General features: G+C 45.9%; 1 protein-coding gene across 4 annotated transcripts in view; it reads right to left on the reverse strand.

Moving 5' to 3' along the window:
- The window catches only part of EFR3B (EFR3 homolog B), an 80688-nt gene extending 61564 nt beyond the window's left edge, over positions 1 to 19124 (reverse strand). For 3 of the 4 annotated variants that reach the window (XM_031466682.2, XM_010992956.3, XM_031466684.2), the window contains exon 1: positions 18895 to 19008. In XM_031466682.2, coding sequence (XP_031322542.1) covers positions 18895 to 18901 — 7 coding nt within the window. In that variant the 5' untranslated portion in view covers positions 18902 to 19008. Of the gene's footprint in view, positions 1 to 18894 lie in introns of all 4 variants that reach the window. The other variant, XM_010992954.3, reaches the window with a different exon arrangement.
- Between the last annotated feature and the right edge of the window lie 3638 nt (positions 19125 to 22762).

Consider the following 22762-nt stretch of genomic DNA (forward strand, 5'->3'; position numbering starts at 1 on the left):
AGACATGGAAGCAACCTAAATGTCCAACAACAGATGAATAGATAAAGAAAACGTGGTATATTTATACAATGGAATATCACTCAGTCATTAAAAAAGAATGAAATAATGCCATTTGCAGCAACATGGATGGACCTAGAGATTATCATACCAAATGAGGTAAATCAGACAGAGAAAGGCAAATACCATATATCACTTATACATAGAATCTAAAATATGATACAAATGAACTTATTTACAAAACAGAAACAGATTTAAGACATAGAAAACAAATTTATGGTTACCAAAGGGGAAAGTGGGGTGGGGGAGGGATAAATTAGGAGTTTGGGATTAGCAGATATAAACTATTATTTATAAAATAGATTAACAACAAAATCCTACGGTACAACATAGGAAGCTATTTGACATCCTATGATAAACCATAATGGAAAAGAATATAAAAAAGAATACATACATAATTGAATTGCTTTGCTGTATACCAGAAACTAGTAACACAATATTGTAAATCAACTATACTTTAATAAAAATTTGTTTAAGAAGGAGGCTGCCGAACACACATGGCATGATGCCATTTGTGTGCAACACTCACTGGCCAGACTTGGCGCTTATGTAAGTATGTGTGTAAAATAGGCTGTAACTGCACAGAGACCTGTAAGAACACACAGCACAGGGTGATCAGTGGTTACCTCTAGCATGGGGCCCGGACCGGGAGGCCTAGGGATGAGACAGCAAGGTAGCCACCAGTTACTCATTGATATTTAAATTAAATAAAATTTAAAATTTAGCTCCTCGGACACACTAGCCACATAGTACATGTCCAAGAGCCACAGCTGGCTAGTGGCCACCTTATTGGACAGCACAGATATAGAATATTTGCATCTTTGCAGAAAGTTCCTTGGATGGCTCTGACTTAGAGCTTTAGTTTTTATTTGAATTTTCTCCCCCCAACAGAAATGTTTTATGTACTCCTCATTTAATTTAAAATAAATATAATTTTTAATGTTTCTCTCATTTTCTCTTCAGGATGAAATGCCTCACAAAATCTAACAGGAACAATTTTCTGCTGAAAGATTTGGAATCCAAGAATTTCAAACACACACACACACACACACACACACACACACACACACACACACACACACAGAGGGACTGTTTTCTGTACTTGCTCAGCTCAACTTGGGCCTTGCTGGAGCTGATTAAAGACTGAAGAGTCATCTCATTTATTCATGCACACATGCTGGCATGCAACACAAATGCATCGAGTCCATTAGACATAGATAAAAAAAAATCTGGAATGCGTGATTCCCCCTCCCCTTGGGAATGTGCTCAAGCCACAATAACAAAAGGATGAGTGTCACTTGAGTCAGAGAGGCGCGTGCTGGGACATCAGCGGGGGAGGTGTCATTTCCGTTTAGATGCTTCTCAGTAGAAATGAGGTAGAGACAACATGTTCACAAAGAGAAGGGAGGGCTTTCCAGGCAGTGGGAACAGCATCAGCAAAAGCTCGGAGGAGCCAAGTCCAAGGGAGCATTCGGAGAGCAGTCAGTGGTCCAGTTTGTCCAGGCAGTGCGAGGGAAGCTGGGGAGTTAGGGAAAGGCCAGGTGCTGAGATGCCCTCAGATGCCAGACCAAGATCAGAGAACCATCATTATACTAAATAACAACCACGGTCACCTTTCATTGTGACTTAGAATGTGTAAGGAACCTACTGCCGGGGGATAGATGGGTAGGGCATGGCCAGGAGGCTATGGAGAATGTGACTGTCCTGGCAGAAGAGCTAGACAAGTCCCTGAACCTGAGGTCCAGCTGGAGGTGTGGAGAACTCGGGGGAGTCACACTGGGTGGGTGTGGAACATCAGTGGGCAGAGCATATTCAGTCTCTAGCCCGCAGTGAAGTGGAAATCAGTGGAAGGGGAAGTCAGGAAGGAGCAGAGGCTTCTGACTTGTGCCTCACCGGCCCCAGAGCCAAGTGATGACATGTGGGATCAGAGGACAGAGATGGGGTGGGCTGAGTGCAGGCTGACCTTGGCATGTCTCCCTCCCTTTACTCGTGAGGCCACCAGAGCTGACAGCGAAGGAGGAGTGGAGGGGCTTTCCAGGGGAGACATTAGAGGCAACAACAGCAGCCTGACAGCATCTGCACACACAGCGCCCACAGTCACAGAGGGAGGCGAGGACCCGGAGGGCACGTTGTCACGGCAGTTTGAGGGGGCAGGTGGGTTTCAAGAAGTGAGGCGGTTAGGAGAGGGAAAAACAGCGAGAACTAAGAAGGCGAAGGCAAACAGCTCAGCACTTAGACCTCCACTGGTGACCTTCTGGGCTGGTTTCAGTAGAGAAATGATCTTGAAATCTCAACTAGAGGGAGTCAAGCGGGGAATGACTATTAAGGGAAGAGGAGAGGCGTCATCTCAGTTTCCATGACTGCTGGTTCAGAAGCATCAGAAAATAGTATATGAAACACTGATTTAAAAACAACCAGCAACCCCGGCAGCGCTTGGTCGGCCTCGGCACTGAGGCAGGGGTCACGTGGCTTTGGCAGGCTCGGCCCTGCACGTGTGAATAATGGAGCAACTCCGGGCTGCTTCCCATATCAGAAGCAGCACAGACCCCCAGGCCGGGGTGAGCTCCAGCCCTGAAACCTTCTGCTTCCAGAGTGGCCTTAGGACCCTGGAGGTATTCTGTAGCTTCAATGATAGAATTACCCTTAACAGTTAGAGCATCGTTGGGACCTTATAATTTAATGGATACTCACTTCATAAACACTGCTTATCAGTATAAGCAGTGTACTGGTTACATATATGGAAGGAAGTCCTTTACAACCCAAGGAAATCCGAATAAACTGATCAAGTTTGTGGTGGGTAGGGGGTAGTTAATGCTTATGTGCACAGCTGTCCGTCAGGTGTTTTGAGCTCATGGTGAGAATTCATTCATCTGAAATTTATCCGTCTGACTACCTAATACTTGGCACTTTGAGGCATTTGACATATTTTTTTAAGAGCGTATGAAGCATGGGGGAATAAGAAGGTTTCCAATGGATAACTCTTGCCCTCAACAAGTTTGCAGCACAGAGAATAGAATCCACCACATGAAAACAATACAGTGTTAGAAATTTCACTGGTGATTTGGTTTAAGTTTGGAGCTAAGAACTAGAAATCAGGACTTAGGATTTCCAACACATTGATGCTTTCCCCCTTCCCATAATATGTCCGGTTTCCTACTGCGATCACCAGGCAGCCTATAAAAAGCAGGGTTACTCACCTCTAGCTCTCCAAATGAACACAGTGTCAAATATAGAAACTGGAGGAAGCTTCATTGTTATGGAGCCAAAATGATTGAGAGCAAGTGTGAGGGCTGTAAATATACAGATGAACTAACAGATTTAAGAAGCAGACTCTTAAAGGCTAAGATTCCAAGATCAATCATTCAAAAGTCCAAATATATAATCAGAGCGTCTGTCACAGTGGGAGCAGTGGTGCCGGAACACAAAACAGGCACCATGCCCAGGGCTGCTAAAAGATAAAGCCAGGGCCCTGGTGACCACAGTGCCAGAGGGAAGTTTCAGAAGAATCACTTTTGAGATGCAAAACAGAATTAGGAGCAAGCACCAGAATTCTGCAAAAGAAAAAAAAAAAAAAGCAAAACAAGTGCTAGGTTGAGCCACACTAAAAAACTCCAAGTAAGCAGCAGGCCAGGCACAGCCAAGACCCATTTTTAAGGAGGCAGTTTCAGCATGCATGGGCATTCTGGGCATACCTGCACGGGGGAGGAAGTCCCTCCAGCAGGTCCTGCCCACGTTGCAAGAAGCAAAAAGCAGATAGACTGAGAAAGCAGCTAAGCACAGTGGATCTCTGAACGCAGAAACCCAGCTGGCCAGGGATAGCTCCTTAAAGAGCTCTAACTTGAGGCGTGGAGACTGCTTCCTCCAAAGCAGATCCTCAGCCTCTGGGGAGGGTGGCTCTGTTACCACTCTGTCATCATTAAAAAGGATCTGCTGGTAGTAAAGTACGTATTATGACCTCTCCCCCACTAACGTCAACATCAGCTAACAATAAGCTCTCCTTATGCGTCAGGAATTGTAGAGAGGTTTGAATGCATTGTTTAATTTAATCTTCCCAGCAGCACTAAGGTGGGGTCTAGGTCCCCATTTTACCGATGAGGAAAATGAGGCTTAGTGCAGTTAAAAAACTCATCCAAAGTCACACAACTGTTCCCTGGGATAGTGGGATTCAAACCCAGGTCTATCTGACTCTAGGGTCTTCACACTTAACTCTGGGGCTGCAAAGGAGACACTCAGATTTACTCGTTTCCATGTGCTATCAGGAAAAAAAAAAGTCCATTTTTCATTAGGGAGATGTAGGTCTTTGTGCAGAGATGTCACAAGCCAGCACATTATTAAGAAACAGGTGAATAATAAGGCCATTAAAGGCTATGAATCCTTCGGAGAACGTCATCACTGCCAGGTCACAAAAGCCCCAAGAAGGAAATGGAAATCAATCCTGCACACGTACCTGGACCTGCTCAGCCATCAGCCGTGACTCTGCTGGTACTGAGGCGAGGCTGAAAGCCTGGTCAAACCGAGCTTTGCTCTGTCCAACGAGAGTCAGCAATGCCAAAGGCAGTGCTCAAAAGGCCTTACACCAGATGGCCCTCTTTATGCGCCCTCTGCCCACTGCCCTGCCAGCACCATCAACCTCCCAGCTGCTGACGCCAGGCTGGACTTCCTGGGTCAGCCTCCTCCACTCTCTGCTCAGCACATAAGTTTTCTAGCAGCATGCGCCCTGAGCAGCAGCTCTCAATGAGCTCTTTTACTGGGGTGCTGGGGACAGTGTTGGGCTTCGGGTAAGAGCCCTGGTGCTGGCTGGCACAGGTCCCTGGCTGGCTTCTGGCACACCGGCTGCCAGAGATGCAAAACAGACCCGTGATTGTTTGCATGCATGTTTTCCCCTTTCCCTGGGTTTCCTGCTGTCTTATCACAATATAATTAACGTGCAGTAGATGCACAGATCTTACCAGTTCAGTGCCTTGAGTATTGGCAACTGTTTATACACTTGTGTAACCAGCACTCAAAAAGACAGAACGTTTGGGATGCCCTCAAAGAGTTCCCCTTTCCAGTCACTCCCCTCACACAGCCACTACCTGATTTCTCATTTTTATCAGCAGAGTTGTTTTTGCATGTCTTCTTGCCTAATCATGTCTAAAACATAATTAGAAGATGTTAGATAACCATCCACAGATCTTGGACGATGAAAAACACTTTTTCATCGTCTTTTGATTATATTTATGTTCTGCCATTAAAACATATGCTCACTCTACAAAATGTGAAAAATAACCAAATAGTTTTTAAAAGAAAAATTTTAAATCATCTGTGATCCTATCACCCAGAAATAACCACTGTCATTGTTCTAGTGGGCTCGTTTCAGGATAGTACACACACATTGATGATAGGCTGGCTCTCTGGTGTGGCATTAGCTTTTTTTGTAAATAAATAAAGCATGTTGCTGCTGACCTCAGTTAGCCATTCAGAGCTGCCTATGTGAGAGGCAGCTCCATTAAAAATCAACCTGCAATTTCAAGCACCAACCCTTGTGGTTCCTTTGGGGCTGAATTTCTGAGTTCACCATTTTGTTTTCTGCAGTGGAATATGTCTGGCAGTCCTTTTCCCACTGGCAGTCACATGGACCTCTCCTGGTACCCCAGTTTCACTGCTCAGAAGGACAGCGGCTAGCTCCTTGAGACGCACCTCCCCCTGCAAGGTGAATGATGCATTTGCCATTAAATCAGACCATCTGTAACATAACCTCCAAACTTGATCATCATTCCTCCAGCCACTTTCACAAAAATGTAGTAACAGACATGCCCTCATACATAAAATCTTACATAAAATTTCCTTCTTTGGGGGGAGGGTATAGCTTAAGTGGTAGAGTGCATGCTTAGCATGCACAAGGTCCTGGGTTCAATCCCCAGCACCTCCATTAAAAATAAATAAATAAACCTAATTACCTCCCCCTCACCCAAAAAAATTCTAAAAAAAAAAATTTTCTTTCTTTGAAAAATGTCATTTTAATGACATTCTTAATTTAAGTTGGGATTCTAAAGATCCCAAGAATATGATGAGGTCTGTTTCTGGGTCTCCTTTTATCCACACCCCAAGCAATAAGGTGACTGAGAGGTCATCAGCCCAGCCTGATTTATGCTCTAGAACTCTTTTCATCTTGCAAAACTGACACTCTGTACCAATTAAATAACTCCCCACACCCATCCCCTCAGTCCCTGGTAACTTCTATTCTACCTTCTATGAATTTGACTACTCCAGGTACCTCATATAAGTGAAATCATACAGGTTCTGTCATTTTTGTAACATTTTTGTAATATTTCATTTAGCATAACATCCCCAGGGTTCATCCATTTTGTGGCATGTGTCAGGATTCCCTTCTTCTTTAAGGCTGAGTAATATTCCGCTGGGTGTATATCCCACAGTTTGTTTACCCATTCATCTGTCAATATATATGCTTAGGTAGTTTCCACTTTTGGCTATTTTGAATAATGGAAGTATGTGTGCAAATATCTTTTTGAGGTCCTGCTTTCACTTCTTTTGATATAAATTCAGAGACAGGATTACTGGATCATATGATAATTTTGCTTTTAATTTTTTGAGAAACTGCCATTCTGTTTTGCATAGTGGCTGCACCATTTTACATTCCAACCAGCAGTATATAAGGGTTCCAATTTCTCCACACCCTTGCACACTCTTGTTATTTCCTGTTTTTTTGTTTCTTTGTTTTGTGTTTTTGGCGGGGGAGTGGCAATTATGTTTGTTTATTTATTTTTAATGGAGGTACTGGGAATTGAACCCAGGAACTCGTGCATGCTAGGCTTACACTCTACACTGAGTTATGCCCTCCCTGCCCCATTTCCTGGTTTCTTGATAATAGCCATCTTAATTGGTGTGAAATTGTATATCACTGTGATTTTGATTTGCATTTCCCTGGTAATTAGTGATGTTGAGAATCTTTTCATGTACTTCTTGGCCATTTGTATGTTGTCTTTGAAGAAATGTCTATTCAAGTCCTTTGCCCATTTTTAAATCGAGCTGTTTCTCTTTTGTCGAGTTGTAGGCTTTCTTTATATACTCCGTATAAAAACGTGATTTGCAAATATTCTCTGGGTTGCCATTCCAAGGGTTGCCTTTTCACTCTGTTGATAGTGTCCTTTCATGCACAAAAGTTTTAAGTTTTGATGTAGTTCAAGTAATAACGGTGTTTTACATGAGTCCATTTGGAATAGAAATGAATAGTGTTGGGAGAAAAAAAAACCCAGACCTGGTTCTTTTCTTAGTTATGCCATTTAATGAGCTGGATGATCTCAGACAAGGCATTTAATTTCTCTGAACTTTATTATCCTTATCTGAAAATGGGAGCGGGGAAAAGAGTACCTACCACACAGGCTTTTGTGAAATGTGAATGTAAGTGAGCAAGAATCTGGTGCCCAGCACCTGGAAGGCACATGCCTCTCACCAAAGCTTGCCTGGCGTACTTGTCAGTGTGCATCATTCCATTCAAGGACCCCAGCACATTTGGAATGAACAAAGGGATCATCACCCCGGTCTTATCAGTGAGGAAATGGATGCATGGCGAGGTTACATGAAGAACCGAGACCACAGTGCCCGCATTACCACCTAGATTTTTGGGAAACTCCTGCTGTGGATGCACCCCCCAGTCCCTGCTGTTTTACCCACGGGATAGACCAGTCACCCCAACCCATTTGCAGACGTAAGAACTGGGAAACCCTTAAAGACCGTCCAGTCCAGCTCTCCCAACTTAAGGATGGTGAACACAAATGAGACGGAGGTTGAGAATCTTGCCCCAATTCACACAGCAACAGAGCCTGAGTCAGCCCTGATGGCCCGCCTTCCCCCTCCAGCGCAGAAGTGAATGTCCTTGAGAAAGCAGACGGGAGGCGCTGTACGCCGTCCAGCACCGCCCACTCCTCTCCGGAACACTCAGCCCTGTTCTCCTCCAGGCGCATTGTCGGGGGAGAGGAGCGCATTCCCAGCAGCGCTGGGGAATAGCTGTGGGCTGAAACTTCTCAAGACAGTTGGAAGGTCAGATGTGTTTACTATATTCAGCAGCCATGGGGCCCAGTACTGCTGGGAGGACCAGGCCCTCCCAGGGCTTTGAGGGAAGCAAACGGATGACCCTGGTAGTTTTTCTCTTTTCTACTCTGTCGGTATCCGCCGAGGTCACATACTTGCTATTCCATACGGTGCCCACAAATGGAAGGCACACAAGGCTGCAGGGTCCTTTATCCAGGCATGTTCAGCCAGGTGCTTCCAAGTAACGAGAAACAGACATTTCATTGCCTTTGCCTCAAACCTTTTCATCTTTCTTGTTTTGTGAAAGAATAGTGTACAAACGATATGAATGGAAGTCAAAATAAAGATTTACCCATAATTACGCCACTAAGTGACCTTCCTTTTCAAAGAACATGATTGTAGCATTTATTCTGAGCCCCACAAAACAAGAAGGGAATACGTAAGAATGACTCTCTAACTGCCCAGTCTCACCAGTAGGCAAAGTGGCTGTTGTCATGATGAACACATTAAAGTCTGGAGGAAAAGCCAAATGGTTATATTCTGGCATATTCTTTATTCTATACAAAATTACGATCAATGTGGGAAGGCAGAGCAAGATGATGAAAAAGTATTGTCACTCTAGGATTCTCTCTGGCCTTAAAGAGATTCCCCAGCCTGTCATCACTGGTACCCTGGAAAAATGGGCTGCTAGGCATGTATATATGGTTGGGTGAATGATACATACAATTATTTTTTTAATGGAGGTGCTGGGGATTGAACCCAGGACCTTGTGCATGTTAAGCATCACTCTACTGCTGGCCTATAGCCACCCTCCCATATAATTACAGTTCAGTACAAACACCTGAGCTCTTACTACAACCCAAAGATCTCTCCTAGATGCTAGGAAAAACAACGATGACAACAGAGGTTGTGCCCTCAAGAGGTTCACAGATTTAGTCTGCAAAGAAGTAAGTGACATTCCGTGTGACAAATAAATGACAAAAATAACAGCAAAGTGTAAGAAACAGTGGGGACACAAAGAAGGCTTGGCAAAGGCTGCAGAGCTCCAGATTTTTTCAGCATCCATCCTGTGTGATCCTGCTCTAGAAGCACACCTCCTGCACAAGTAGTGAGAAGCCAGGAGGCGCTGGGAATGCATGGCTTTATTACAAGCCATTCCTTTCGAAGAGATCTTCACCCAAGGTTCTACAAGTGTTCTTGTAACTTAGGGATTCTTTATCGTATTATTTATAAATGTTATTTCAAGTATTAGTCACCTGAAAAGGAAGTTGGAACATGGAGAGAAGTCTCTCTGAATGGTTATGACGAAGCTTGGAGCCCTGCCAAGCTAAGAATCTAAGACTCCTGGTTCCCATATGCTTGAATGTATTTGGGTCCTTCTGTAGGGTAATGAGAAAGTTAGCATTTGAACCCAGGAATCCTAATTCTCAGATTTACAGGCAGACTGCAGGACATGCATTAGGTCACTGAGCTTCACAGTCCTCATCAGTACCCATATTCCTAGATGTAAAGCCACAACTAAACTATGTGAAAGCTACTAAAATATTCAGTTTGGAATTCTTCTCTTGTGGTAAAGCTTGCTGTTTGACATAAGGCACTTACAACTGCCATTAGGTACAAAAGCAGTGGGGTTTATGCTATGTCTTTTTTTTTTTTTAATTAAGTCTAGCTGGTCTACAATGTTGTGTTAGTTTCTGATATATAGCATAGTGGTTCGGTTATATATATATGTGTGTGTGTGTATTCTTTTTCATATTCTTTTTCATTATAAGCTATTACAAGGTATTGAATACAATTCCCTGTGCTATACAGTAGGACTTTGTTGTCTATTTTATATACAGTAGTTGGTATCTGCAAATCCCAAACTCCGAATTTATCCCCCCACCTCCCCCAACTTTCCTTCCTGGTAACCATAAGCAGTGTTTTAATCTCACACAAAGCTCTGTGAACACTTGCTTAGGAGACAATGGAGAGAATGAACTTCAACCAGCTGCATGACCCTGGGCAAATTATTGGTCTTTTGAATCTGTGTCCCCAGTTCAACCAGAGACATAATGACATCGACCACCAAAGGGTTGTTCTGAGTGGAGGTAATAAATAGAATGACACACAATAAACATCGCTAAGTTTTAGTAACTTATAAGAATTTAGCATGATCTAAGGATTTAGATAAAGATGTCACCTCTGTCCTCTTTGTGGTCTAAAGAGACTTTCTCATCTTTCTGGCATGGGGATGAGAGGGACACAGTCATGGACAGCCAATTTGCAGATTGTTCTCTAGGAGACAAGAAAGTGCTCAACAGAATCAGTGTCAGGGCTTCCACTCACAGGGCCCCTGTGTGGCGGGCAGACTTCCCAGGGGCAGGGACCCACCTAGCCAAAATTGCAGCATCTCTCTGGTTTGATGTTCTTATTACCAGACCCTTCTGTCTAAGGATTTTAACAAACATAGTCTAAATATGACATACGCATCCTCGTCAGCAGGGATTGCCACTGTTTCTGGAGAGGGCGTGGCCATGCCCCAGAAACATCCATAAGAATTGCTTAGAGAGTGATAATATCCCCTTTCGTAGGTATAGTGTTCTGTAATGCAAATAATGTATGTGGACATTTTCTCATTTGACCCCCTCACCACACGAAGCAAGCTAATTATCCCCTTTTTATAGGGGAAGGAATGGGCTGAGAGAGAGAGGAACTAACTGCCCAGGGCCCTATGGCTAGAAGGTGGCCACTGGGGACTTGGACCACTGTCCCTCTCACATGCAGTCCAGTCCTAACCACCCTTCTCAGAGGCAGGAATCACTGCCTCCAGATTGCCTGGATCTGAAGATGCAGGGAAGGGGTTTTAATTCACAAACTATCAGAAAAATAGAAGCTGCTCCTATGAACAAAGGTCCCAGTCTCTGGGGTCCTTTGTGGTCCTCCAGGCCAACCAGTGACTATGGACCACGTTCTTAAGAGCAATGCCAATCAGGCATGTGTGTGACTCAGCGCTAGCTGCGACAGCCCCCCTCCGCTTGCCTGTCCCCACTCCCCACCCCGCCCCGAGCTGCATGCCCATGCTTCCTTGATTTTCGTGCCATCACTGGCTTTGCGTTCTGTCTCCCAGCCTCACCACCCTACTCTCCTGACTTCTCTCTTACTTACCTTTCCTCTTCTAGGTCCCGCAGACACTTCTGAGGCCCTTTCTCTCTCTAACAAAGCAAAACAATGATAAAGGAGGTGGGAATGGCGCCAAGAGGCAGAGGCTCCAACCAGAAGTGAGACCTCCCAGCCTTCCTGTTGACATGCCTGGGGCCAAAGAGAAGGCACGTCCTCCTCAGGAGTTCACACGACTGTGCACCCTCCTCTCTTTCTAAATTAACACGTGCAAGTCTGTGCGGTACAGTGAGCTTTGCAAAGAAAAGACCTGTATTCTCTGAAATACTCTGAATACTCTAGGGACAGCAGTGTAGAAGGGAGGGTGAGTCCACACTCCAGAGCTGGAATGCCTAGGTTCAATCCAGCCCGATCACGTAACTGTGCAGCCACAAGCTCATCACTAAAACTCCCAGCACCTCAGTTTTCTCATTTCTAAAATGAGAATAATAATTCCCAATTCACAGAATTTGAGGAGGATTAAAGCAATAAATACCTAAAAAGTGCTTAGACTAGTGGTTAGCTTATTGTGGTACCCAAGGAATGGAAACGAAATACTAGTAATTATACTGTTATTCAAAACACAGTTGAGGCTGAAATGTGCAGAAGGTCAGAAGTTATAAAGAGGTAAATTTTAGAAACACTATCTAGCTCAGGCTTCATCCATGCAACAAGGTTTCTGAGCACCTAACCTGTACCAGGCAGTGCTCTTGCGTTTAAAGATGTGGTAGGGACCAAGAGAAGTGAGCTCCCTGCTTTCATGGAGCTGATGGTCGAGTGCGGAACATGGACAAGAGAATTACTAGATTGTGGTCAATGGCTGTGCAGTGAATTAAAATAAGGCACATGAATGAGAGGGACAGACACCCCCCCTGGGTTATGGAGGCAGGAACAGCTTCTCAAGGGAGCAAACTCTCAAAAGACTCACATTCATTCGTGGAAAGAGAAATAACAACCACAGCTGGAAGAAGGGGCAAGAGTCTCAGCAAGTCCTGGCTGACGGCAAACCAGGAAGGAAGCTGAGAGCAGAGTCAGTGGTAATTTCAGAGCAGAAAGGAATCAGAACCCACAAACTTGCTTTTGGACCAGTTTTCACTGTCTACTAACTGGGATACGGACAACAAAGGAACTATATTTTCAAAAGAAAATTCTAATTTAGACCAATATTTATGAAATACCTGCTCTTTATGGGGGAACTCGGGGAGGAATTACTTTCAGATCTCAGCATCTCAGAAAGCTGTATTTGTCCTAGGCAACTGCATTTTAAAAAAATTTTTATAGATGCCATAAGTCTTGCAAATGACTTTTCTCCTCTATTTTGGCCTACAGGAAGCTCAAAAATGAATTTGCAACAGGCCTCTTGGTAGGTTTGTGTTTTTTTCCTGATATACCTTTATTTTTGGCTTTGTATTTTTTCTACTTAACTCTTAGATTTTCTTTGCATTGATCTCTTTATTTATTATAGCACAGGTGTGTGTGTGTGTGTATATAAAATATATGCTCCAAATCCTCTCTAGAACTAGTTATAGTTAGATCATAATACGTTTACTGCTCTAGGTAATTTAGCACCTATTTCAAAATAAACTATCTTTTATATCTGCTTATATAACCCACATTTTATGTACCATGAGATTTTTTTTTTTAAGTTTTAATTCACCTTATCCCCACCCACACCCCTCCCACCCACCCAGTCCTACTGCTTTTTTTTTTTTAAGGGGCAAACATCTTCCACAGCATATGCACAATTATAACTGGTCCAGAGATTTCTCACTTCTTAGGCTACCGCCTGTGGCTGCAGCATCAATTTCCTCCTCTTTCCTTCATTTTCCCATCACATACCCCCACCCCCCACAACCATTCTGCACATTGGTCCCCAGTTTCATTTCTTTAAAACATCAATTGAGCAAATCAGCCATTTGACAGTTTTAAACTCTTCACCGGCTCCTACTGCTCACAGGCGTCAGTGAAAAATCCTTATCATGACAAAATTTCCTTCTCCATCACATAATTCTCCACCTACCTGCCCAAATCCAGGTAGGCAGCTCCCCTGACTGTCCCCAGACAGGTCTTCTCTTTCTCCTGCTCCATCCACTTACACTGGTGAGTACCTACCTGGCATGCCCTTCCCCCCAACCATCCCGCCTCAGAATCCCACACAAATGCCTGCTCTCCTTTGAAGCTCTCCCAATGGCTCCACCTCCCAGTGGCCTCTTCCACGTCAAGGTACTACTGGCTGATCATTTGAAGAGTAACTCCACTCCACCTTGCAAAACCGCAATTTTACTGAAACTGTCTTTGTATAATTTAACTCATTTGCCCACTGAAACTGGAATCTTCTTGATAGAAGGAACTTTTATACATTTGTTTATCCCCCATGATGCCCTATATCGTATCATACATAGTTGACACCCACAAATACTGGGTGGTTTATGTCTATTTCCCTTCAAAGCACAAAGCATCAAGCAAATGACAGGCAAGTGGTTAATATCCTCAATAAATAAAGCACTCAGATGCATATGACAATTCACTAAAATGCAAAAGGTTAGAAAAATAGGAAATGTTTAACTTCACTAGTAATAAAGAATACAAGTTAAAATGTTATAATTTTTCTATCAAATCAGCAAAGATTAGGAAAAATTCTAACTTTTAGACAGGTACTCTCATAACTGCTAGTGGGAGTGTAATCAATACAAATTGAAAAAATTTGACAATATGTAACAAATCTTTTAAAATATCTATATACCTTCATCAATCCATTTAGAGGGCTATAACCTAGGGATATTCCAAAGTTCAGAGAAAGCTTTGGGTACCAGGTACTCCTCCCAGGGTTATAGTACTGAATCTTTGTGAACAACTTAAAATATACCATAAGGAAATTGGACATCCATTCTGTGCACTGTTACAAAGCATTAAAATGGTATTAAAAATGGCAGCCAGTGAGTTTGTACTAATTTTGGGGGGGATGTTTATATTCTAAGGTTAAGTAGAAAAAAGTAGAATACCAAATTATGTAAAATGAGTAATTCTAACCACATAAAGAAATTCATGGAAAGAAAGATTAAAACAGTAAAAACAATTAGTTATATTTGTTTATGGTTTACTGTGCTGTCCAGATTTTCTAGGATTGGCTGACTCCCAGAAAAAAAAAAAGATGCTTTTCAAAGTAGATTTTTCTTTTGTTTATACCAGGAACAGTATCACAAGCACTGTTTATTAAGATTATGTGACATAAGTTTTTGTTTACTTTTATTTTTATCCCTTTTTAAAAATTAAGAAATGGCGAGAAGAGAGAGTTGAAGAAAGAGAAGGAGAAAGTAGGGGCGGCTCTCTTATCTTGATTAATCCCTGCCATGAGGTAGGCGTTGTCATCTTGGAGAGCCAGGAAACAGGCTCGAAAGTCAAGCCCAAGGTTACCTGAGGGGCAGAGCCACCATCACGACCAAGGTAACACACCAGAATCAGGCAACAAAGAGACACAAAAGGGCAAAAGCAGGCGAGCACAAAATCCTAGGGGTAATTTATACAACAGGAGAAAACGTTGGTTCTAGAGGGTAGGGTTGTGGATGGTTTTTTCCCTCCTCCCTTCTCCAGATTTTCCATAAGGTGGTATTAACTTTTTATTTTTATTTGTGCACAAGATGAAAACTGCAACCGTTTGAATTCCCTGAACTGTGAGCAGCAAGAGAGAGAAACGAGCTCTACTCACCCCTGACCCCTCCTAGGGGAATACAGTCGGGAGGAGAAAGGTAGGGGGACAGGCCACCCAGCTTCCACCTGAACTAGCCACACACTGCACCACGCGGCTGTCTTAAGATGTGGGGGAAGAGGTCGGAGCGTGCGTGCGTGCGTGTGCGTGCGCATGCGTGAGCGTGCGTGTGGTGGGAGGCACCTGTGATGAGAGCAGCAGGATCTATCGAGCTTTCTGCAAAGGTGAGTCTCTGTCCCGCAGCCCCACCCCCCGTTTCTCCACACCGCCCAACACAGCCCCCCCCCCCGCTCCACACGTGTGCTCTGTAACGCGCATTTATAGAAAGTTGTGCGCCACTACTGTTTTCCCTACAGTCAGCTTTCTTAACCGCAAATCATGAAGAAAGGCATCCGTTGGGGCTGAGGCAGCACGTAGAAGTGAGGAAGGTCGTCAGAACAGCATTTGTGTTCGTGGGATTGGGCTACACAGACAGTGGTTCCGGGGAAATCCCTCCCAGTCGTCTTTGTGGCCGGCTGCCCTAAATCTGGAGGCTTGTATTTCTTAGAGAGCTCGGCCTCACCTTGGTGGGTAAGGGGGATGCTCTCAGGCGGGACCACCATGGCTCCATCCCAGGGGAGAGGAATAGGAAAACTTTCAGTTATGTAATTCTAACACACACACACGCACGCACACAAAACCTAGTGGGAATCCATTTTTTTTTGCAGAGAATTTGCGCACAATCTTCCTCCTCCGGTACAAAGTGCTTTTATTTTTCCAGGTCCCTTGTCAATCTATGTTCATAAGTATAAACAAGAATGTGGAGAGTCACCTGTATCCTTTTGGAGAGCCATTTCTAGAAAGTGACTGGGGTTGAGGGGTGAGTAAGTAAGTGGTGAGGAGGCAGCTGGGTGAGTTTGGTGAAGGGAAGTCGTTCAGTGGCTTGAGTGGCTAGGTAAGTCAAGGTGGTTTGTGTGTTTAAGCTGGGGTGAAAGGGGATGCAACAGGCATCTTCAGGAGCCAGTAGAGAGGAAGAGAGAAGGGGAAAGGCCCAAGAGGACCTGAAGGGCATAGGCTCTTGAGCAGTTGGTCTTGTGTGTGCAGAATCTCTTAAAATGCACTGTCACATACAGTGTCCAGTGCTGAGGCTCACAAAGACCTGGGCAGTAGATGGGCCACTCATTATTTTATATAGAGATATAATTCCACTTGTCTGAGGTGAAATAGCTGCAAACTGGCTCTAGGTTGAGATGGGCTGACCCCAGATCTAGGATCCTTTCTGTTCCAGATGGAATTGCGTCCTCTCACAGAGAGAGGGGGGCCTTATTCTCCCACAGACTGAAGGAAAAGATGGGGGAGACTGAGGACACAGGAAGGCTGAGTTGCTGGGGGCAGAGGTAAGGTGAGGAGGAGACAGAGGGGAGTTGAAGATCCGTCCAGGAGCATCAAGCAGCTGAGAAGTGGCAGTGGGAGTGAGATTAGACACATTTATAATGGATCCAGTAACCAAGGTGAGTGGTCAAGGGACACCTGTACTTAAAGCTCTTAGGTGACTCTTGGTTCTACATGGGGGCCTCACTGTCCATCAGTTAATAAAATCCCTGGTGGCATTTTCCTGATGAGCATTTACCCAAGGCATCAGGGGAGGGGAAGCGCACTGGGCTAGGAAGCCCCAGTTTTGCTTTTGCCTTATTCCATCAAACTGTGTCACCTTGGATAAATCACTTGGAAAATAAGAACCAAATATAAAAAGTCTATGATTCTATGCCTTCCTAACCTCCCTATCCACATCTTTTTTCATCACTCTGTTGTCTCTGAAAAGGGAATGATAGTAAGTATGACATGGACCATTTCTTTTCATGAAAGTCAAGAAAATACTAAAATCCAGGCCAATGAGCTCTCCCCTTGGAGAGTGGGCACCTCTCACACCAACAAAGACAAGGCTTTGCACTAAGCAAGAAATTATCATCACCCAGCCAGCACTGGCGTGACTTTGCTGCAGGCAACTGCCCAGAGGATTCCTTCTTTGTAATCTTTCTATGAATGATTCAGGGGTAAAGTACCATCTCTTTGCATCTGGAGGCATAAGAACGTATTACAAAGGAGAACTGAAAATCTGTGGTGTATCCAAAAATAGCACCCAGATATGTCAGCTTCCTGGTTCACCTTTCTGTACCATCCAACTCTTCGTTGACTTGCTTCATACAATAGAGGCAGAGTGGGACCCCCCACCCTCACCCCAATGCTCAGGTATCCTGGGATCAGTTATCCAGTGGTGTCAGACTAAATGCTTCGAGGTGACCCAGCAGAACTAGGGTTCCTAACTCTTCCTCATTCTGATGGGCCTTGTCCCAACTCCTTCCCCACTGCAGGTGCCCCTGCAGTCACATGCTTTTGTCAAGTGATCTGCAGCTTTAGGCTGCTCACTCTGCAGAAAAGAATGGGGGAAAACAGAGAGTAAGAAAATATAGCTCTCTCCTGGGAACCTCACAACCTCCTCCTAGCTTATAAAATACAACCTCCTTGTTACCTTCCTGCAGAGTCCCCACTGGCCACCAGAACATGCTCTGAAGTCAAGCTCCCCTCCCACCCCACTCCCCAGCTTTGGCGCATCCAAGAGAAATGATACTTGCTGAAGGGACCTGCTGATGTTTCGACCTGTTCAGAAATGCACATGTGACCAAGGGGGTAGGAAAGGAAGCTCATTAAAAGGCTGAGTGTCTCTAAATAGTGAGGCCCACCGACTGCTAAGCCTTTGCACCGTGTTCACAGCTTCCTGTGCCTCCAACAAACTTCGTGACTCACCAGTCTGTCTGCAGAGTTAGGCAGCTGAGCAGCCTCAGCGATGGGTTAAATTGGGGGAATGTGCTTTTCTTCTGACACTCACCCTTCAGGTGCGGCCTGAGCCCCTACCTGGCAGTAAGGGTGGAAACTGAGCACAGCTCTAGCTCTTTTGCTGGTCCTATAGAGCTGCCAGAGCCCGAGTTCTGATGGACTTAAATCCATAAGGATCCTCTCTCTCCTGTCTGTCTGTCTGTCTGTCTCTCTCTCTCTCTCTCTCTCACACACACACACCAGCTCAGAGCATCTGGAGGCTCTGTAATGCAGTTGATTTCTAGACTGGTCGGGGTCTCCAGTGTTCCATTCGTCAGAGCTGCAATCTGGGACCCAAAGTGCTCTTTTCTTCACCCACACTGCCTCCAAAACCAGAGGAATTCCTGGAAATTTTAAAAGCAGAACAGTGCACCATGAGGGTCTGGCTAACTGTTGCACATCAGTTAAAGGGACAGACGGGGAAGGGGGCAAGAGGTGTCAGGGGACAACAAGAGATGGCTACCCAGAGCTGCGCGGCACCCTCAGCAGCATCTCCCCCTTTCATCGCAGCGGAGGGCATATCTGGAAGTTCGGGAGCCTGGGTCCCACGGGCGGCAGAGGCAGGCGGAGGCCAGGTCCATCCATGGGCGGCGAGACCATACACCCAGAACTGGCTCGCTGTCCAGCCCTCTGCACCGCGGGCGCCACCTCCCACATCCTCGGGGCCGGCACAAGGCAGGCAGCGAGCGTCTCCCTGCAATCCCGGACCAGCTTCCCGCATAAAACTCCCCAGCACAACCCGCTTTGTTAATTCTGCGAATGCTGTCACACGACCACCTCCACCAACACTCCCTGTCTGCTCGGCTCCAAGGGAGACTCGCTCTCCCCAGAACCCAGCCGCTCCGGATCCCTCTAGGCCCCCGCCCCCTGACGGACCACCGCCCACCGGCCCCAGCGCTTGCAAACCAGCGACCCGAAAGACCTCGAAGACCCCAGGGTCCCCGGCCGTGAGCATCTTTGTCCTCTCAGCGCAGAAGCGCGCGCACAGAACCACAGAAAGAGCCTAGCTGGGCACCGCGTTCGCGCCCCCTGGCCTCGCCGGGGCCCCACAAGGGGACAAAGGTCCGCGTCCCGCAAGTTTGCGAGCCTGGAGGCAGAGCCCTCCTTACCGTACATCTTGGCGGGGCGAGCGCCTCCCGGGAGGCCACGTCGCCTGCAGCCAGTCCCCGGCGGCGCCGGCCTTTCATTCACAGCCGAGGCGGCGGATGGCGGCAGCCGGCGGAGGCCCGGGCGGGGCGGGAGCGGGAGCTGAAGCACGGGCTGGACGCGGGAGGGCCGGGGCCGGGAGCCGCGCGCCCATTCAGCAGCCAGGGCTGAGCGCGGCCGGCCTCCGCTCGGGTTTCTGGGCAGGGCTGCGCCGAGAGGGGCGGTGACTATGCTAATTAAGGTCCCTCCCCCCGGGGCTCGGCCACTGCCTGGCCGCCCCGCCCACGTCCCGCCCCGCCCCGCCCAGCCTCGCCCCCCCGCAATTCCCCACCTCGGGTAAACCCAAATCCCTAGATGCGCTCTTCTCAGGCTTTCAACCCTAGGTGCTGGGTGGCGCGTTTTCCAACCGCAACGTCCCCCGGAGGAAGTGATCCACCCGAACTCCCTGCTCCGGTTGGAACGCTCAGGCCCGCAGCTGAGATCTCCCATAACCCGCGGGCCCCAAGAGTTGGAAGGGACACTGAAATCTGCGGAGGTACCCACTCCCCCAGATTTATCCAGGATGAGTTGGGCGCCAGGAAGAGGAATTGGGGGAATAAGCCTCCGCTCTCCCTTGACCTCCTTAATAACCCCCTTCCCTAATTAAGCGCTCAGTTGTGGCCCTCCCTGTCACTCTTGGCCAAGTGCCGGCTACCAAAGCGCGTCCTCCCTGAGTCAGGTACGCAGGAAACGCAGCCCTTCCCACCCCTCAAGCGCTACAGGAAGTCAGCTTGCTTTTCTTCTCCCAGATTCACAAGTGCAAATCACAAGCTTTGCAGCCAGAATCCTCTCTACCGGTGCCCCAGGGCCGACTTCACCTTCTGTGACCGTGTGACAAACAGACACAGATGGACAGAAGGCTCACGCCTGAAGACATCTTCTAGCCCAGCTCTGAGCTTCTCTAAGGCGTCTCACTCAGACTCTACATTTCACACATTTCTGTGCTTTTAACATCTATTCCTTAGTTTCTTCCTTGGCCCATGATTGAGGGGTTTTGTCCTCAAAATATTCTACTAGTAGAAGTTGGGGAGAGGAGAACCTTAAAGATGGTGTAATGTCTCCCATTTTAATGAAGAGAAAACTGAGGCTGTGAGAGATTAATTTATGTTCTTTTTCCTTAGATACACTGAGCTGTGTGTCTATAGGCCAGTCATCTCCCTCTCTGAACCTCAGCTTCCTGCAGGACTGTTGGGAAATTTATGTAAAACCTATATGAGTGTACACAGTGGGCATTCAGTGTATTTATTTTCTTTCCTTCCTCACCCAAGGCAGGGACAGAGCCAAAGAGAGAATGCTGGACTTTCGGATCAGTGCTCTTTTCTGTTGTACCCCAAACCCAAGCTTCCTATTTCTCTCTGGCTTCACCACCTCTTCCCGCTCCCTTGAGGTTCCTTTTGTTCCTTTTGCTTTAACCCTTTACCTCTCTTAGCAGACAGACAAGTCCTAGAGGCCCCATGAAAAACTCTGGGAAGGTTTCTGGAGCTCATATGTAGCCTATACCCTCGGATGACATACAAAGAGTCTCTGCTTTCTACTCTCCAGTTCTAGAACCAGGTCAGGGGACTTTGAGATTTACTGAGAGTCACTTTTGCCCTTGAATCAGGGCAGTGGGGAGAATTTGGAGTCTAATTTGGTCTGGACACCTAGAGATATCCCTACCCCAACAATCTGTGCAACACAAAATATACTCATTAAACACTGCAGTCTGCAGCACAGTGGGAAATGCAGTGTCTGTCTTCACAGAAATCTCTAGGAGGGAGTACAAGACAAATACTAATAAAAACATTGCATGACAATGAAGAATATGGTGAATTGTGCATGAGAAGCACAGACCTCTGTTTAGACCTTCAGAGAGCTGATAGGCTAATTCATTCTTTTTATCAAATATTTACTGCTCTCTTCATACTATGTGCTAGACCCTGTGGAAGGTGCTCAGGAGAGGGGAGACATGCAAAAACTACAATAACGTTTGATAATTACTATGGTGGAGGCCCATAGAAGAGGCAGAGTAGAGCTTCATGAAGAAAAAACATTCAAAATGGGTTTTGAAGAATGGGCAGGATTTCTAGATGTAAAGATAACGTGAATAATTCCAGCCAGAGGGAATACAATTTGCTACGGTCAGAATGGTAGAGGATGGAGAGTCTTATCTGGCTGGAATAGGGTTGAGGACGGGGAGCAGAAGTAGGAAGGGAAGCTGGGAACGTAGTCTGGGGCCATGTTGGGAGGGCCTTGAGCACCCAATCCAAAGGCTTTCCTGTTAAATCTAGGGCTGCCAGATTTAGCAAATAAAAATATAGAATGACCAATTAAATTTGAATTTGAATAAATAAAGCATAATTTTGAGTGTATGTCCCATATTATACTAAAAATTTTTTTGTTTAGCTGAAATTCAGATTCAACCCATGTTTTATCTGGCAGCTTTAGTTAGTGCCATCCTTTGCAAGGGTGTTTCTGGATCCTTATGACTGAACCAGATCTGGAGTTTTTCTCCCCCTCCACCATTGGCATATGGTCCCTAAGGGCACCAGGATGGGGTCACTCTGGCCAGTCTGCATCCTTTGCCATAGGTGCTTTGGCCCAAAGATTCTGGCCCCCCTGGGTCTATACATTCAGTGGTGAAGGAATCTGACCCAGACCCAGCTTCTCTGAGGTCTAGTTGAGATGTTTAGATAAAATATGTGCAGGAAGTGGTACTGTATAAGTCCAGGGAGTGCTATTACTCACACACGAGGAAGCTGAGACTTGAGGGGAACACAATCTTCTGGCTCACAGTTTAAAACAAAAGAGTACAACCCAAGGGCCCCAATATCCAGAATAGTGCACCCATGGAAAAATGCCAAGCAGATATCAGCTATTTAGGAGAACTAGGGAAAGGAGGGAAAGTCAGAATTAGGATTCCCACCCTAACTAGGTCTTACTTTATCTGCAGAAATCCAAAACATGGGATGGCTATGACAGAAAGGAAAGTGGAGAAGAAATAACATTTAGTGCATGCCCACTGAGCCACAGGTTCTGTGCTAGCACCTTACACGGGTTGTCTGATGCAGCGCTCCCAGTGGCCTTGCAAGGTCCGTACTAATATTCCCATTTTACAGCTGGGAAATGGAGGCTCAGCGGGGTGGGAGAACTCTCTAGTAAATGAAATGGAATTCATTTCTGGACCCCCCCCCCCCCGGCTGTGCCCTACATACTCTCTACCCTCTACCTTCCTGACTTTGCAAATTGTATTTCCTCTGGCTGGAATTATTATTATTTAAATAAATTTTTTTTGGTGGGTGGAGGTAATTATGTTTATTTTTTGATGGAGGTACTGGGGGTTCTACCCAGGACCTCATGCATGCCAGACACAGACTCTACCACTGAGCTATACCCTCCTCTCTGGCTGGAATTATTTACATTATGTCCACATCAAGAAATCCTACCCATTCTTCAAAGCTCATCTTGAATGGTTTTTTTCTTCACAAGCCTCTGCTCTGCTTCTTCTATGGGCCTCCTCCATAGTAACTGGGATTCTAGAAAGTGAGCAGGAACACAAGCCCAGGAAACTCTCCCCAAGACCCATTTCTTACCACCACACCATGATGCCTTAAATAACCACTGCACTTTAAATTGAGCTGTTCTTCCTAACGATTCCTAAGGTGGTCTAAAGCACAATTCCCCGTTCCCTTGCTTTGCCTGCATTTGCTCCTCTTCCTCACCTGTGTTTCACTCTGCCACTACATGGGTTTGGAGGGAATAGATTAGAGAGCGTCTCAGGCTATCCAGATCAAAGTGGTGCTCTAATTTCCA

The sequence above is a fragment of the Camelus dromedarius genome, chromosome 15, assembly GCF_036321535.1.
Source record: "Camelus dromedarius isolate mCamDro1 chromosome 15, mCamDro1.pat, whole genome shotgun sequence".
Classification (NCBI taxonomy): Eukaryota; Metazoa; Chordata; class Mammalia; order Artiodactyla; family Camelidae; genus Camelus; species Camelus dromedarius.